Raw genomic sequence first — 18,003 nt, 5'->3', positions numbered from 1 at the left:
GCAATTCTCAAGGAGAATTACCCTTTCCTCTTTTTCTTCTGGCAATATGGCTAATAAAAATATTTTTTCTTTTTAATATTTGATACATTTGGATCGTAGAAAATTAGAAAAAGAATTCCAAACAGTCTCAACCAGGAAACTTTGCTTTGGGATGGATAAATAAATGAAGTGAAAAATATGACTTTACTTAGAATGCTAAGTGGATTTTCACCAAAATTGATGAAAATAATGTATCTTTTATGGACTGACACATTGTTTAAGTAAATAACTCATTCACAGAATAATATTACTATATGAATTTTTCACTCTTTTCTTTTTATTTTTCCTTTTAAAGAATAAGGTACCAAATTGGAATGGGGGAAGAATCACATTTTTTCAATCTTTTTCATCTCTCTCCTTATTTTTAAAATTTGTTTTGATTAAGAATGAATAGAGGTATGTAGAATGACAAACATTAAAATAAATAACAGAAAAACCTATGTAAAACTGATATACAATTTGTAAATATTGTTTGTTTTGGGAAATGGAAATAGAATATCTTAAAAGTTAAAGCTCATTAAAATCGTGTTTGTAAAGCTGATGTTAAAAGTGTCCAGTTTTCATGTAAGCAGTTGTGACAACTTTCTAACAAAGATGAAAATATTTCACAGAAATAAAATGTTTTGGTTAAATATTTAAGATACAACAATTTTTTTGCAATTATATACATTTAGACTCCTCAAAAGAGCAGGTTGCATAATAATGTAATTTGTATTAAAGAAAACCACACAAAATAGAGAAGTTCAATGTTCAGAATAGTACTTACTCTGGGATGACTTTTTAAAAAAAATTTCAAATGTTTATTTATTTTTAAGAGAGAGAGAAAGACAGAGTACAAGCAGGGGAGGGGCAGAGAGAGAAGGAAACACAGAATGCAGAGCAAGCTCCAGACTCTGAGCTGTCAGCACAGAGCCCAAGGTGGGACTTGAACTCACAGACTACAAGATCATGATCTGAGCTGAAGTCAGACGCTTAACCAACTGAGCCACCCAGGTACACCCAAGGACCTCAGTTTTAACGTGCCAAAATTAGGGGTGCCTGGGTGGCTCAGTGGGTTGAGCATCCAGCCCTTGATTTCAGCTCAAGTCATGGTCTCATGATTGGTGGGCTGTATCCTGACAGTGCAGAGGCTTCTTGAGATTCTTTCTCTCCCTCTCTCTCTGACCCTCCTCCACTCTCGTGTGCATACTCTCTCTCTCTCTCAAAATAAATAAACATTAAAAAAAAATAAAGTGCCAAAATTAAAATATGCCTTACCATGTACAAAGCTCCTTGGCAAATAGATATTTTGGTGCAAGTCATTTAAGGAAAAATCTGCCCCACCGTTAGCTGATGACTAAACTAATGAAGCAGAGACTTCAGTGGCTATTCAGTATAAGGAATACAGATTATGCAATTAGCTCAGAAAACACAATTTTTTTAATAAAAAAATATGAAGCATGTAAAGAAAGAGGGAAATATGGCCCATGCATGGGGGAAGATGCAGTCAGTGGGATCTATTCTTCAGGAGCCTGATTTTAGACCTAGTAGACAAAGACTTTGTATCAGCAATTATAAATACAGTTTAAAAAAAAATTAAAGGAAATCATGTTTAGAATATTAAAGGAAATATGAAAATGTTGTCTCACCAAATAGGAGGAATTAAGAGATGATGATAATAATAATGAATGGAAATTCTGTGATTGAAAAATAAAATTTTTGGAATGAAAATTTCTCTACAGGGACTCAACAGATATGAATCAGTTTGGGGGCACCTAGGTGGTTCAGTTCATTAAGCATTCAACTCTTGGTTTTGGCTCAGGTCATGATCTGATGGTTCATGGATTTGAGACCCACGTTGGGTTCTGCACTGACAGTGCAGAGCCTGCTTTGGATTATCTCTCTCCCTCTCTGCCCCTTCCTTGCTTATGCTCTCTCTTTCTCTCTAAAAATAAATGAATAAATAAACTTAAAAAAATCATCAATCAGCTTGAAGATAGTTCAATTGAAAATAACCAGTCTAATGAACAGGAAGAAAAAATAATGAAGAAAAATAAAGCTTCACTGACCTGTGAGATATCATCATTTATACCAACATATGCTTAATAGTAATCTCATAAGGAGAAGAGAGGGGGAAAAAGGCAAAAAAAAATCTCCTTGAATAAATAAGTGGCAAAAATTTTCCAGATTATATTAAAACAAAACAAAACAAAAACCAAGTAATATTAATTTACATATCCCAGCAACCCAACATAAACCAAGTAGGACCAAATTCAGGAAAACCACACCTAGATACATTTCAATCAAACTGTTTAAAGACAAAGAGAAAATTTTGACAGCAGCAAGAGCAAAGTGTCTTAGCATATAAGAGAATCTCAATAAAATAAACTTCTTATCACAGGCCATGGAGGTCAGAAGGTTTTGGCATAACATATCCAAAGGACTGAAGAAAAAACATAGTCAACTAAGAATTCTATATTCAGCAAAACTATCCTACAAAGAAGAAAACATTAAGACATTCCTAAACAAAAGCTAAAGGAATTTGTCACTAATTGTTCTGCCCTATAGGAAAACCTAAAGGGAATCTTTAGATTAAAATGAAAGGATAGTACACAGTAATTTGAATCCACACAAGGAAATAAAAAGCACTGGTAAAGATAATTGTGTAGGTAAATACAGGAGACACAATGTTTGTATTTTGTTTCTAGCCTTTTTTTTCTCTTATCTGATTTAAAAGACAACTGCATAATCAATTATTATAAAACCATATTGATGAGCTTCTAATGTATAAAAATGTAATTTGTTTGACAGCAATAGCACTAAGGTGGGGAAAAGAAATGAAAGTATAGTGAAGCAAAGTTTTTGTTTACTGTTAAAACTAAGTTGATATTAATCTGAACTATTTTTAGTTAAGATAAAAATTGTAATACCTAGGGAAACTCCTATAAAAATAACAAAAAAATATGGTAAAAGAAACAAGGAAATTAAAATTCTACACAAGAAGATATCTATTTAACAAAAAAAGATAACTAATAAATTAGTAGAGGAAAAAAGGCATAAGATATATAGAAAACAAAAAGCAAAGGGGCAGAAATAAGTCTGATCTTTTCGGGGATTACATTAGGTATACATTGATAAGATACTACAATCATAGACAGAAATTAGAAGAATGGAGAAAGGAAAAACCCATGATTCAATTATATGCTGTCTATAAAACACACATTTCAGATTCAATAACACATATATGTAGAGTAAAAGGATAGAAACTGATATTTTATAGGAACAATAACCAAAAAAAGAGTTAGAATGACTACACTAACATCAGACAAAAAATATATTAAGACAAAAAATTCTTACTAGAGGCAAAATGTATATTTTATAATGCTAAAAGTCAATCCATTGTAAAGAAAACAGTTAACAACATATGTCCCTAAGAACAAAGCCTCAAAATAAATGAAACCAAAAACTGGCAGAACTGAAGAGAGACATAGACAACTCAACAATAATATTTGGGAACACTGATACCTCACTTTCAACAGTTAATGAAATAATTAGGCAGAGGATCAATAAGGAAATAGAAGACATCAACACTATAAATCCACTAGATCAAACAGACATCTCTAGTATAGACCACCGATAGCAGAATATATCTTCTTCTCAAGTACACATGGAACATTCTACATCATATACCATTGATATGCCCTAAAATGAAATTGAAGTCATGAAAATTATTTTTCTTATAGTCAGTGAATCAAATCAATTTAAAATCAGTTAAAAACTCCATCCTTTTAAAAAATTGCCTAGAAAGTTCATGATATAAAAATTTTAATAAGTTTTTTCAATTTTGAACTTAATATAGACATAGAATATTTTTAAAAACAATAAAAATTCAATTTTTTAATATTTATTTTTGAGAGAGAGAGAGAGGAGGGAGTGGGAGAGGAAGAGAGAGAGAGGGAGACAGAGAATCCCAAGCAGTCTCTGCACTTTCAGTGCAAGGCCTGATGTGGGGCTTAAGCTCACGAACCTTGAGATTATGACCTGAGCTAAAATCAAGAGTCAAACACTTAACTGACTGAGCCACCTAGGTGCCCCTTAATTCCATTTTTAAAACTTCCAATGATTATGTGATTTTTTAATATTTTAATCCAATCAGAACTACATATTTTACAAGCAATTATTATTAATGGTGAGAATAAGGATGTGGAGAAACTATATAAGAAGTATTGAAAATTGGTGTATATAGATTACAAAATGTGAAAATGTGAGGGAATTAAGAATAGTGATGATGGAGAAGAATGATTGGAATGAAATTAACTAACTGAATAATTTTAGAATCTACCAATTAGATATAATCAGAACAAAGGACAAACGCAGAAAAGCAAAACATATATAATAGATGTTAACAATTGTGAGCACAGCAAAACATGAGACTGTTCTCAGAAGCTTTATCTCTCTCATTCCATCTTATACAAAAATGCCTTTCGGAATTAGAGAAAGGCAATTTCTGAAAAGCAAAAATGCTAACACTTATTGACCATTGTTATATGTCACCTTCTGTTGTAAATATTCCATACATATCAATAATTGATTTAAGCCTCATTCTAACAAGTGAAAGTAGCTTTATAGATTTGAATACTGTAGTTCAGAGAGATTAATAAACTTGCCCAATATCATACAGTTAAAACTTTGTAAAACCAGGATGTCAACATAGTCTGACTCCAGAACTCAGGTGCTTATTTAACACTGGTTTTTGGACTATTCTTATAGCTTTTAAACTGCATTTAGGCATGGGAAACTCAAGAATTGATCATCGGATTTACTGTTTTCCCTTGGAAAAAGTGAATCGCTTAATTCTACCAACTTTGAAAGGGTAAAAATATAATTAAAATTGATTATCATTTTATAAATAATGCTAATATATTTTGCAACACCTTATTTTGATACAATGGCCCTAATAACAGTCTGAAAAACACTAGTTCAATTACCAAGCACATTATTATATTTCCCTCACTGTATTTTCTGCCCAGTTTATTTTTTTGAATTGATAAATTATTAGTCTCTCATCTGATCTTTGTGATAGTAGAATGAAATTGTTAAAGTGCCTTTGAACTCAATCTATAATAATTATTAAATTTTTTTCAAGTGAACTTAACTAGGAAGGATACTGTTTACTAAACTGCTGCATTTACTTCTGTGATCCTGTATTTCACTGTCTATTAACGTGGCAAGTCTTAGTTTTTAGTCCTTTGGAGGAATCAACTGCTTCAAAACTAACCCATAAGTTGTTTATTAGCAAAAATCAAGATTAAATTTTAGACATAAAACACATAGGTTTACATAGAGAAAAAATTCCAAACTCTTAGGTGAATTAGAATATATTAATAAATCAGATTAAAACTATCAGGAAGTATGATCATTTAGAAATAAGTTTTAAATTGGTTAAACATATCAACCATCTCAGAAATATTTTCTTAAGTTTGATTCCACACTTCCATACCATACCTGGTGCTCATCATAACAAGTGCACTCCTAAAAAAGAATAAAAAGAACAAACAAACAAAAACAAGTGTACTCCTTAATCCCCATCACCTATTTAACCCCCCATCTTCCTTCTAAAAACCATCAGTTTGTTCTCTATTCTCTTTTTTTAATGTTTGTTTATTTATTTTGAGAGAGAGACAGCGTGAGCAGGGGAAGGGCAGAGAGAGGGAGACAGAGAATCAGGCTCGAACCAACAAACCATGAGATCATGACCTGAGCTGAAATTGAGTCAGACACTCAACTAACTGAGCCACCTAGGCTCCCCTGTTCTCTATTCTTAAGAGTCTGTTTCTTGGTTTGCCTCTGTCTCTTTTTTTTTCCCTATGCTCATTTGTTTTGTTTCTTAAATTCCACATATGAGTGAAGACATATGGTATTAGTCTTTCTCTGATTGACCTATTTCACTTAGCATAATACTACTCTGACTCCATCCACATCATTGCAAATGGCAAGGTTTCATTCTTTTTTATGACTAATATTCCATCGTGTATATGTACCATCTTGTCTTTACCCATTCATCAATTGACAAACACTTGGGCTGTTCCCATAATTTGGTTATTGTAGATAATGATGCTATAAACATAGGGTGCATATATCCCTTTGACTTAGTAGTTTCAATGTATAGTTGTCTTAAAGAACTAAAAACAGCTAATAGATTTTCTTGGAGACTCAGGTTTAAATAAAACTGTATTTCCATTCTAAGATAAGCTTTGCTTATTTTTTTACTATTGGGATATTTTTGTTTGCCCACAGTTATGTCCAAATAACCATCACAATGTTGATACAGATACTGGTACAGATATTAATAAATTATCATTTGATTTCAGATTCTATACTCAGAAGAATAATTAATCATCCCTGCTATCAATGTTGCCTGTACTATCAATGTGAAGGTATTTCAACTGAAAAAGAAGCAATGCAGCTAACTCTATTTTTACCCAGTTAACATTAAATTTCTGCTATGGAAATTATTTTTTAGTCATACAGCTTTAAAATTAGAATGAATTAAGAGTTTTAAAGTTAGAATTGGAAAAATACTATTAAAATACTTTTAGAATTATAATCAATTTGTATGTTGTGAGAAGCCTAAATTCTGTGTTGAAAAAAGTTTAAGTGCTTCTCTAATTGCTCACCTCTTTAGTAGCAATGATGTACTCTGTTATTAAACCAAAATGCTTTCTCTTATTCTTCTTATTTTTCCTTAAAGAATGTAAGCTACTCTTAATCTCTAAATATCCTTTTGTCTCCCTGGTGGTTTTTTTTTAAATGTGGCTTTGATAGTTAGTTACAGTCTTTCTGCCCCTGATATAGTTCACATGTTTTCAGATCACTAAAAGGAACAAGCAGCTAGGACTTCACCAACCTTTTATCTATAAATGTTCCAGAAGATCAGAATTTTATTTAAAAATTTTATTATTGTTTAATTATAATCTTCTAGAGAGGATGTGGGAGGAAAGCTGTTCCTACCCTTTTTCATACTGGAGGCTTCATAAGACCTATTAAAGAAATGAGCTAATTCTAACAAAGAATTTTGCATGACCACCCAGGTCCAGGCGATTTAGCTCTACACACATCTGGTGATATAGAAAAGCAAGATGCTGCAGAGAAATGGCCTTGAATTGGTTTCCCTTATTGTCAGAGAACTAGAAGATGAGTGGGAGTGGAAGTTCAGAAGATAGCCTACAAAAATAGTTGTAGATTTTGAGAGTTAGGCATGTCAGATGAGAATACAAAAATTCCAAATATATGGGGGGAGATGCTGAGGAAAGGAAATATATTTTTAATCTTTAGAAAAAGAGGTTACAAGAAATTCTTTATGATCTGCCCAAGAGTCTATTATTTCTCCTTATGAGAAAAGTGTTAAGACTTCAGTATGCAAATTACAAATTTACTTAAAATAACATTTCCTGACATGTTTAAGCTAAATGAGAATAAATTAGTAAAACTTATTATAAAATTCTTCCTTTGAAAATTTTTAATAAAAGTCCTATCTCCTGGAAAAGACAGTGTGAATGTACCTGAAGGCAAGAGGATGAACTAAATTACTTATCACTCTAGGAAAAACAAACAAACAAACAAACAAACAGTAAGTACAGTAAAACCTTGGTTTGGGAGCATAATTCGTTCTTGAAACATGCTAGTAATCCAAAGCATTTGTATAGCAAAGCGAATTTCCCCATAAGAAATAATGGAAACTCAGATGATTCATTCCACAACCTAAAATATTCATATAAAAATGATTAACATACTGGAATATAATACAGAATAATTTTTTAAAAAGACAAAATATAAAGAAAAAGAAATTAACCTGTACTTACCTTAGAAAACCTTCATGGCTGGTCTGAGGGAGACAAGAGAGAGGAGGGTTATTGTGTAGGACTACTTTCACCATCACTGATGGAATCACCGCTATCTATTGGCTCAATGGAATCTTTTTCTTTTCATGCAACTTTAACAAGGAACCTATCCAATGGCACTTGCTTTTGCCTCCTTTTGAGGATTTCTCGAAAATATGACATTACATTGTCGTTAAGTAGATTCATCACTTGCACTGCTACAGCCTTATTTAGGTGGTGGTTTTCTACAAAATTTTACCCTGTTTCTGACATTTTATGCATCTCCCTAATCCCATTTGAAGTGAGGGACTAGTCCACCTTTATCTCCTCCGCAGAGGAGGAGATCTCCATAACCTCTTGCTGTTGCTCACGATGCAACAGTTGGATGCAACAGTTGGACGCCATTTGTGGGCACCTTCCAATGTTCTGAAAAATCACTGATTTCTGCCAAACACCACGGTCTGAGGCCAAGCATCTGAGCACGGGAGACAATCACCCACAATCCTGCAGCAGGAGAAAGAGAGAGAGAGAGAGAGAACCACTGACTTGGTTGTAATCATGTGACATTTGCTGTCATGTACTACTTATATTGCAAAACATCTCTTGTTTATCAAGTTAAAATTTATTATAAATGTTTGCTCGTCTTGTGGAACACTCACAGAACAAATCCCTCGCAATCCAAGGTTTTATTGTAATGCTATATAAGCAGAACTGTAAAAGGTTTAGACTAGGAATTTCAAATTTCTTAAATTTAAAATATACCAGGCATAATTACCATTCCTGACATGCTAAGCCTTTATTCCAAGTCTCATTTGAAAAAACCAAACTACTATGGTTATTTTCATGCAGGCTGAGGTGTAATTATATATATTTTGCTTCTATTAATCTATCAAATGTCAAAAAATGGGGTTATATAATATGGAAAATAAGAAGAAGAAATAGATATTCCTATTGTACCCTATTGTCATCAGATGGAAAACTGATGAGAAGTGAGATGTGCTTATAACTTTTTCACTTTCTGATTTATTTTCAAGGTCTCTGTATCATAAATTATCTGCTTTATGTCTTTTGGAAATTAGGGATTGGAAATAATTTTTATTGTACTACCTCCCCATTTCCATTCCCCTAATAAGAGGACCGTTTCATTTAATCTTTGGGTTTACAAAAATTAGAGCCCCCCACCTACACCCAGTGGGTTGGGGTTTTCCAAGGAATTAAACACATGTGTTCCAGCAACTTCTCTCTACCTTATGGTTGTAAAATAGAACAGAAAAGTTGAAGCATAATATTTCTTTCTTTGTATTATAGGGAAGGAAAAATTCTTCCTCTATGCTTCAAGTTCTTCCAGCTGGACAAAGAATTAAATTTACATGAGACAGATAAATACGATTAAAAAGCCCACAAAACTTATTACATGTACACAGAAGCCCAATAATGAAATTGAGATTTAAAGAAATGACCAAGGCAGAATGTTTTCATACTTTTTAGACAAAAAGACAATAAATTTGTGAGAATTGACGGATAAAGAAAACAGATGTTTGGAAACTTTAATTAGTGAGGAATTCTAAGTGGAATTTGGGCTGAGGCAGTGATTAGAGAAAAGTAACTGTTTTGCTTCTGTCGTTCTTTCAACTTTAAAGTTGCTATCTTTAGTGATAAGGACGACTTTTTACTTCTTAGTACAAGGAGAGTAGGTTTCATATGGGATATTTATTTCCTGATTTCAGGAGGACCTAAGAGGGTCTGAGGGTCCTTGCACTGGCTGTTTCTTAAGGAACTTGTGTTTAACATAATCGAAATGCCAAAGTAGCACCTTTTGGGGAGACTGCTTTTGGCTCCTATAGAATACTTTCTCTTCTGAAGAATAACCAAGTTCAGGACTAATGTGGTTGTCCTAGAAGGCGTGGACAGATCAGTTTAGGCCGATGTCACTCTAAGTAACAGGCCTGTGCTTTCCCATTTGTCCCGTTTCCTCACCTTTATTATCCATTTGTACTTATGTTCCAGTGTAGGTTTTTATTTGTATTAATCTTTTTAAAAATTTATATATTTTTGTTCTTCCTTTTGCTATAAAAGTGAGTCAGATTAACAAATACCCATTTTCATATAGGTGAAATAGAGCTGACCTTTTTCTTACAGATCATTTCTCTGATTTAGCTTAGGCAGAACACTAGGCAAGGTTTATCCCAGCTCACTTGAGTTCCTGAGTTATTGAGATTCAAAATTAAAGGCCAGCCATAAATGAAATATGATTTTGCCTGTCATTATCTTCTGCATTTATTTCTGTTAGGAACCCTATGCTGAGGGTTATTTGTTTTATTTGAGGCTGCATTTATAGTGCATGTAGCCTGGGCACCAGATTTGATAAGTAGAGGAACCTGTTGAGTGGTGGGGGAAATACAGCATTCCGTCCTTTTCATTTCATAACCAAGTCCAACTTGAGAATATAAACAGACATTTTAGGTAATGTTCAATCTTTCTGGAAGATAATTTCTCAACTCCTCTCATATTTTATTTTCTCTCTGGCTCCTCTCAGGGAGCATTGTGAACATCTGATCTCATAATGGCAAAATAAATGAATCATCATTACCTCAAGGTGTTCTCTGAATCCTCTGACCAAATTACAAAATGGCTGGTTTGATAAGTTTGGGCTGTGGCTAGCCTGGTCCCTTTCCTGGGCATCATGATGTTGTCTGCTGCTGGCATTTGTGGTCAGAGTTGTAGTCTTTCTCAGCTGGATCAGAGCTTAGAAATGAAAACCTTCTCAGTTAGTTTCCTTAGCCTGTATCTAGCTTCACAATTAGATGCTGTGCACACAGTGCTTATTATAAGGTCATTTCTCTCTGCCTGGACAGGCTTCCTAGTAAGTCTACCAGCTCCTAACTCAGCATCAGTGCTGTATAGGGAACTGTCTGGAGTGCAACATCATCCGGCCTGACCACATTTCTCTGCCCTTTTTTAAAATAAAAACAATGTATTTACTTAGAAGTGTTCAGAATGTCAACAAAACAGCTGCAACTTTTTTTTTTTTTGCCATTACAGACTGGTATTCAGTTAACAGAGCAACAATTATTTTGTATAAACTGTACCAGAGACAACTGAAGATGAAAAAACTACCATCCCCATATATAACTAATTTGTGCTGTGAACCAGCAAGAACCTGCTTTAAATTTCCATGCCAATTTACACCCCCACATTGCACCAGGCAAGGTTAGTGGCTATTGAAAGTACCACCAACACAGGGCTATCTAAAGACACATTTAGGAGTGTATTAACTATACAAAAAAAGATGCCATACAGTTTAAAAACAAATATTACACAGCCTTACATTCAATCTTTTTCTTTAAAAGGAACTGTGTACAGGGGGGCTTAAATGCTTTATAGACAAGAAATAAAACTGCTAGAACTAACTTATTCATCATCAATCTCTTCATCTTCCTCCTCATACTCTTCATCTTCCCTGTCTTCCTCCTCTTCCTTCTTTTTCTTGCTTTTTTCAGCTTGACACTCCCTTTTTTGCTGCATCAGGCTTTCCTTTAGTCCAGTATGCAGCAATATCCTTTTCAGATTTTTCCTTCAGCTTAGCAGCCTTCTTTTAGTGGGACTGCTTGTCATCTGTGGCCGTATTATTCCATGTCTCTCCCAGTTTCTTTGCAACATTACCAATGGATAGGCTGGGATGTTCTTCTTTGATTTGGGAGCAATACTCAAAACAAAACAAGAAAAAGGCCAAAGGAGGACCCTTGGGTGCATTGGAATCCTGCAACTTCTTTTTTGTTTCCCCTTTAGCGGGGATATTAGCTTTCATTTCTCTTTCATAAAGCGCCTTGTCCACCTTTGCCATGTCTCCAAGTTTTCCTTTCTCTTTAGCAGACATGGTCTTCCACCTCTCTGAGCACTTACGAGAAAACTCTGAGAAGCTGACTGAAGCATCTGGGTGCTTCTTGCGCTCCTCTCGGGAAGCTAGCACAAAGAATGAATACGATGACATTTTGCCTCTCGGTTTCTTAGGATCCCCTTTGCCCAGGTTTAATTATTTTCCTCAGTGAGGCACAGAGTCGCCCAGTGCCTTTCTGGCTCTCTCGCCCCAGCACTGTCTCTATGGAGGTCTGCCTTCTTTTTTTTTTTTTTTTTAATTTTTTAAAAAAGTTTTTATTTATTTTTGAGACAGAGAAAGGTCATGAGCAGGGGAGGGGCAGAGAGAGAGGGAGACACAGAATCTGAAGCAGGCTCCAGGTTCTGAGCTGTCAGCACAGAGCCCAATGGGGGGCTCAAATTCACAGACTGTGAGATCATGACCTGAGCTGAAGTCGGACACTTAACTGACTGAGCCACCAGGCACCCCTGGAGCCCTGCCTTCTTAACTGTTCTACCAAAGCATCATGTGTCCCACCAAACACAACCTCAGAGAGGAGCAAATGTTGAGGCAACAATAACAGCAACACTGAACAATTATCTCAAAGAAAAATCATTATGTAAAGGGACTGTGAGAATCAGCAGCTGGGACTAAGCAGCTCATCAGCAGCCAGTAGGGTCTCTTTTTGAAGGTAAGTAAATTATACGAAGAAATCAATTTCTTCTCCATATCTGACTTGCTGAGAGAGTAAATTTGTGACTCCCGACACAATTTATAAATTGTTATTTACTTCTCTAAAACTTCAAAATGGCCCTGTTTGTGTATGCATATATGAGAGCTATTTTTTTGGTCTAAGTGTCAGACTCCAAGAGGAATTACGAACATTAGTTTTTAAAAATGGAGACAAGGACAGACAATACTATTAGCTTTTGGTTAATTCTATTACAAAACTTATAGAAAAGTGATACCAGATTAGAGCTGCTACAAAAAAGAAGATTTTGATAGCATCAGAGTGAATTTCATGTTCAATGACATTTAACATGGAAAATTGTCCCCTGGAGTGGACCAGCTGTTTACTCTCAATGATATCATATTGAAAAGAATAATTCAACATGTAGATATATGTCACCATGGGTAAGAATTGGTTTATAGCTCTCCCAAAGCTCATAGCAACAATTTACAAGGTAAACTCCTTCCAACTTCCTTCCTTCCAATATGTAAAATCATATTTATTGAAACAAATAAATTTCCAATCATGAATATTTGAATGAGATAATATAGATTAACTTGCTTAAAAAATAATTTCCCTTAGAAAAACAAACCCAAGAATAATTCCACATGATGTAATGCATTTGCAGATTAATCTTGTCCTCAAATAGATGACTATAAAACATAGAAACCTGTCTCACTATGGAGTCTCTGTGGAGATTCTTGAAGTTCCAAGTGCCCAGTTGCTCGATAAATGCTAATTGGCAGAGATGATAATGATATGTTAACTCATTTCCGAAAGGGTCTTCTTATTCTCTGTTGGTTTCCACATCCATCTACTTTAAATATTGAAAGAAAAGAAGAAAATAAGTACTCATAAGAAGTATAAAATTTTCCACAATTTGTGAAATCAAGAAATCTCTCATTATACATTTTGATTGCACAAACACATACACACATGCCCAGACACCATTCAGTGCTGCTAATTAGTTGATAATTATTAACTTTGGAAGACTCTCCTTTCTTTGAATTATAACAGACACTTCAGAGCTTACTTGGCTGAACAGAAAAACTAGTAAGGGGCCGGATCTTCTCTTTATTACCTTTGTCATGATTATTCCTTCTCTTGTACAAAGTAGCCATTTAGAGCTGGTCTTATCTGGTCCATGGGATACTATTTCTTTGGATGGCAATTGTAATATAAAGGAAGTCTCATGAACCTTATTGACACTATTAGAGACTGATACTTCATCTCCAGCCACATTCACTTTATTTTCAGAGTTATTGCCTCTCTGGTTTATGTTTACAGGATATTCTCCTTGTCTTCCCTTTGTCCCTTCAGAGTAGCCAAAGCATGGCAAAGTGTCCCTGTGTTAGGTGGCAGTATGAGAACGAGGAAGGCAGGGGCATGTTTATGCCTTCTTCCTGCTTTATATCCATAATGGGGTGGGCATCTTTTCCTTTTAATCTGATCTCTTCTGTGTTTTGGTTATCTGGGTAAAAGGAAAAACAGGTATTGTGTTTGTTTAATCATTTACATAACCTTTCTTCTCATTTCGCTCAGGCTTCTCCCCCTGTACACACACAAACATGGAAGCAAGTCAAAAGGCTTTTTTGGCAAGTTAGGATTCTGGTATCCTTCTGCTTAGATAGATGATTCTTCTGCATGTGGGTTATGGGTTGTGGAAAGATTGTCACACATGGTTCCTGAAAACATCTACATGGCAAAATAGCTCCAGGTTTCTCGTAAATTGACACATATTCATATAAGTGTTTAGACTAAATACTTTAGAGAATCCTGGACAAGTGAAACCTAGATTCAGGCAAAATGAGTTACAGGCAAAATGAATTAGATATAGTTAGCTCTGATGCAAAACAGTATTTTAGAGGAAACAATTGACCAAATTCTGCATGTTGGAGCTTGATATTTCTCTCAACTTCCTCCAGATCTCAAACCCAAAGAAGAAAGTAGGAGGCAAAAAAGCGTTGCTCATCTCCTCAAGATAATACCACAGTAGCTCTAGCTCAAGTGGGAAAGGCTACGTGTGGATCACCAAAACATATTCTTAAACTTAAGTTTTTAGTATTTCAGATGTCAAGTGAAGGAACTCAAGTAGCTTGTAATATTGAACATATCTTTTCACGTGTTTGTTTTTGTGTATTTTTTCAATGAAATATCTGTGACTTTTTTGCATTTTGGATTGCTTATTTTTCTTCCTATTGAGTGTTGAAAGTTCTGTGTACATTTTAGATACTAATCCTTTGTGATTTGCAAATGTTTTCTTCAGTTTGTCTTGTCTCTGAAGCTCTTAAAACGGTCTATCATAGAGCAAAAGATTTGTTTTATTTTCCTTTTATGGATTATGCTTTTTGGTGTCAAATCTAAGAACTTTTGGCCTAGACTGGAAGCCGGAATATTTTCTCTTAATTTTCTTCTAAAAGATTTATAGTTTTATGTTGAAGTTCATGATTTATTTTGAGTTACTTTTTGTATGAGGTGGGGGATCCATCAACCTTTGTGGAAAGGTGACATTGAATTGTTTTTTTGCATTTTTGTCAAAGTCAGGCAGGTTTATATAGATCCATTACCAAACTCTCTATTCTGTTCCAGTAATCTATGTATCAAAACCTCTACAATTTGCATGGTCTGAATACTGAAACTGTATAATAAACCTGGAAATCAGATAGACTGATTTCCTTCCAGCTTATTCTTTTTTCTGTCAACATTATTTTAGTCATTCTGAGATCTATACATTTCCATATAAATTTTGGAATAATCTTGTCTATATTTACAAAAAAATTTTGCTGAGAGTATGATAGGAATTGATTAAGTCTGTATATCAGTTTGTTGAGACTTGACATCTTTACTCTGTCAAGTCTTCAAATTCATAATCACAAAATGTTTTCTCATTTACTTAGATCTTAAACACTTTATCATCATTTTGTAGATTCTGGCAAGCAAATATTTCACATGTATTGTTAAATTTATATCTATATATTCCATTATTTTTGAGCTAGTATGTATGGTATTTTATTTTTAATTTGGTCATGTGTTCATTGCTAGTACATAGAAATACAATTTATTTTTGTATGTTCATCTTGTATCTTATAAACTTGGTGAACTCATTTGTTAATTCCATAAGTTTTTATTTTTATTTTTGTATATTTGTCAGAATGTTTATATAGACAACTTTGTCATATACAAACAGGGACAGTTTTATTTGTTCCTTTCCAATATACATATATTTTACTTTTTTTACTTGTGTCATTGCAGTGACTAGAAAGTCAGGACTGTTTTATGAGTTGTGAAGAGAATATTAAATCAAAACTCAAATGTAAGACATCATCTTCTTATTCAGTTTGTGATTGGCTTCCCATATATTTTATAAAACTAAGAATTTTGATAAAGATTTTTTTTTTCTGAAGACCATGCATAAACATATTTGAAAAAAGAACTCTTAATAATGTGAATTATCTAAAGATTGCTTCAATTTTCCTGCCAGGCACTCTATTAAGCATTATCATATATTTCAGTATTAACATTCTTTTTCTTTGAGAACCTCTCATTTATGGACCTGGCTTACAGGTCAAACATTATTCAGTTTTCCCTCTAAAATAAAAATTCTGTGATATTATGTGATAAAACTGTGTGGTAATTTTCTCATATCTTTGCTGAGTGTTGAAATATACATGAAACCTCTACAAATTTCTTTCATCATGGCCTTCATCACCCTCTCGCATGAAAGCCCAGAAATGTCCATTTACCTATTTGGCCCCAAATTCTAAAGCTTTGTTTCTAATTTGATGCATATTTGGATTGTGAAAAATGTCCTAGAAGCTGTCATGTGCCAAAAATGTGAGAGGAGCATGTATGTATTCATGTATTTACTCCTAAACAGTATAGTCTGTTCTCTAACCATTAATGTGCCCTTTGGTTGATTTTGCTTCACTTGGAGAAAGCAGATGTATTTCCTCAGGCAACAGCTTACTTTTTCTGCAGTTGTCCAGTATGGGGTAACAGTGCGGGCATGTCATATTTAGATACTTGCTCTAAAAGGTTAATGCTTCAGTAGCTAGTACTTTAGCACTATTTGCATATACTCACATAATTTTTTCAGGGCCATAACTTATTTATTTCACATTTCTAATAATGTAATTGTCGAAAAATAAGACTATACTATTTTGCCTATTTGGCAACTGAGGCAAAAATGAAAAAACAAATCCTATATGAAATAGCTATTTTTAAAAGTTACCAATTATATCATTTCAAAATCTTTAGGGTGTATTAATTTCACTTTATAGGTATAGAGGAAGGAAACATGGATGAAATGTACTTTCCAAGGACATAACTTCATGATTTCTTAATAGCAACTAGAATGCAGATACCTTTCCAGGGTTTTGAAATATCTTGAAGGCAAAGAAAAACAATGTAACTGTTGGGTAGACTTTAAAACTCCAAGTTTAGTGAAGGCACTATTGAACTAAACACTGATTGTGCTACATTTAAAATCACTTTCACATTCCCACTTAAATTTTGGGTAATCACAAATCGATCATGAAAAAATTTACCTTTAGCTAAGCAAAAATTATAAAACTGAAAAGAGTATAAAAGATTTTAGAGATCTAAAACACAGGATTAGCTATTACAGAATCAGCAGCTCAAAAACTCAAACATTTGCAAAAATGTCAGCAGGCAGATAAATGCTAAAAAGTAAAGGCAATATTTTGTAGTTCTTGAAAGAAGACTTGTTAGTCAATGAAGACAAGCTTAAGATTGATGTGCGGTAGTTTCGGTAGAGAGTAGATATAATATTAACCACCAAGATCATCATACATGTGCATAATAATCATCAGAACGGAAAAAGAAAAGTCAATAATCCCAAAAATTGAACTTGGAAGAAACAAAATAGTTCCTTTTTTTTTTTTTTAAGTTTTTTCATTTATTTATTTTGAGGGGGAGAGACAGAAAGAGAGACAGAGAGGGAATGGGGGAGGATCAGAAAGAGGAGAGAGAGAATCCCAAGCAGGCTTCGTAGTGACAGCACGGAGCCTGATGTAGGGCTCGAACCCAAGAACTGTGAGATCATGACCTGAGCCGAAACCAAGAGTTGGACACTTAACTGACTGAGCCACCCAGGTGTTTTGGAAACAAAATAGCTTTTAAAAATCTCTAAATAATATACTTACAGAAATTCAAGGTAATATTACCCATATAAAACATAAACAGCATGATATAAATAAAAAACATTCATGGAGAAAAAATAACCATTGAAAAATGTTCAAAATAAAGATAATGTTAATAATTACTTTATGTGTGAGATGTAAAAATAAGAAGATAGATAACCCACCAAGATGAATTTCCCCTAATTTTTGTTTCTTCAAAGTGCTAATGTAGATCAAAAGCCCTAAGAAACTATTGATTAAGGAAAAACTAAGTCACTCCAGACACAAAAACAGTGTCTCTCAAAATTTGTGGACTACTTATATTAGAAACAATGGAGATGTTTAATAAATGAGCACAATTTCCTGGACCCAGAAAAC

General features: G+C 33.9%; 1 protein-coding gene across 1 annotated transcript; it reads right to left on the bottom strand.

The window, feature by feature from the left end:
• Positions 1 to 11,493: 11,493 nt before the first annotated feature.
• LOC125938866 (high mobility group protein B1-like) lies at positions 11,494 to 11,962 on the bottom strand. Its single transcript, XM_049654265.1, has one exon. The coding sequence runs from the start codon at positions 11,887 to 11,889 to the stop codon at positions 11,494 to 11,496; it is 396 nt and encodes a 131-aa protein (XP_049510222.1). The 5' UTR covers positions 11,890 to 11,962.
• Between the last annotated feature and the right edge of the window lie 6,041 nt (positions 11,963 to 18,003).

This window comes from Panthera uncia (genome assembly GCF_023721935.1).
Source record: "Panthera uncia isolate 11264 chromosome B2 unlocalized genomic scaffold, Puncia_PCG_1.0 HiC_scaffold_24, whole genome shotgun sequence".
Lineage (NCBI taxonomy): Eukaryota > Metazoa > Chordata > Mammalia > Carnivora > Felidae > Panthera > Panthera uncia.
Note: the sequence above shows the minus strand (reverse complement) of the source record. Positions and strands in the feature narration are given on the sequence as shown.

Excerpts from the sequence above, each read along its gene's own strand:
- LOC125938866 (XM_049654265.1), bottom strand. The coding sequence starts at position 11,889 with ATGTCATCGTATTCATTCTTTGTGCTAGCTTCCCGAGAGGAGCGCAAG.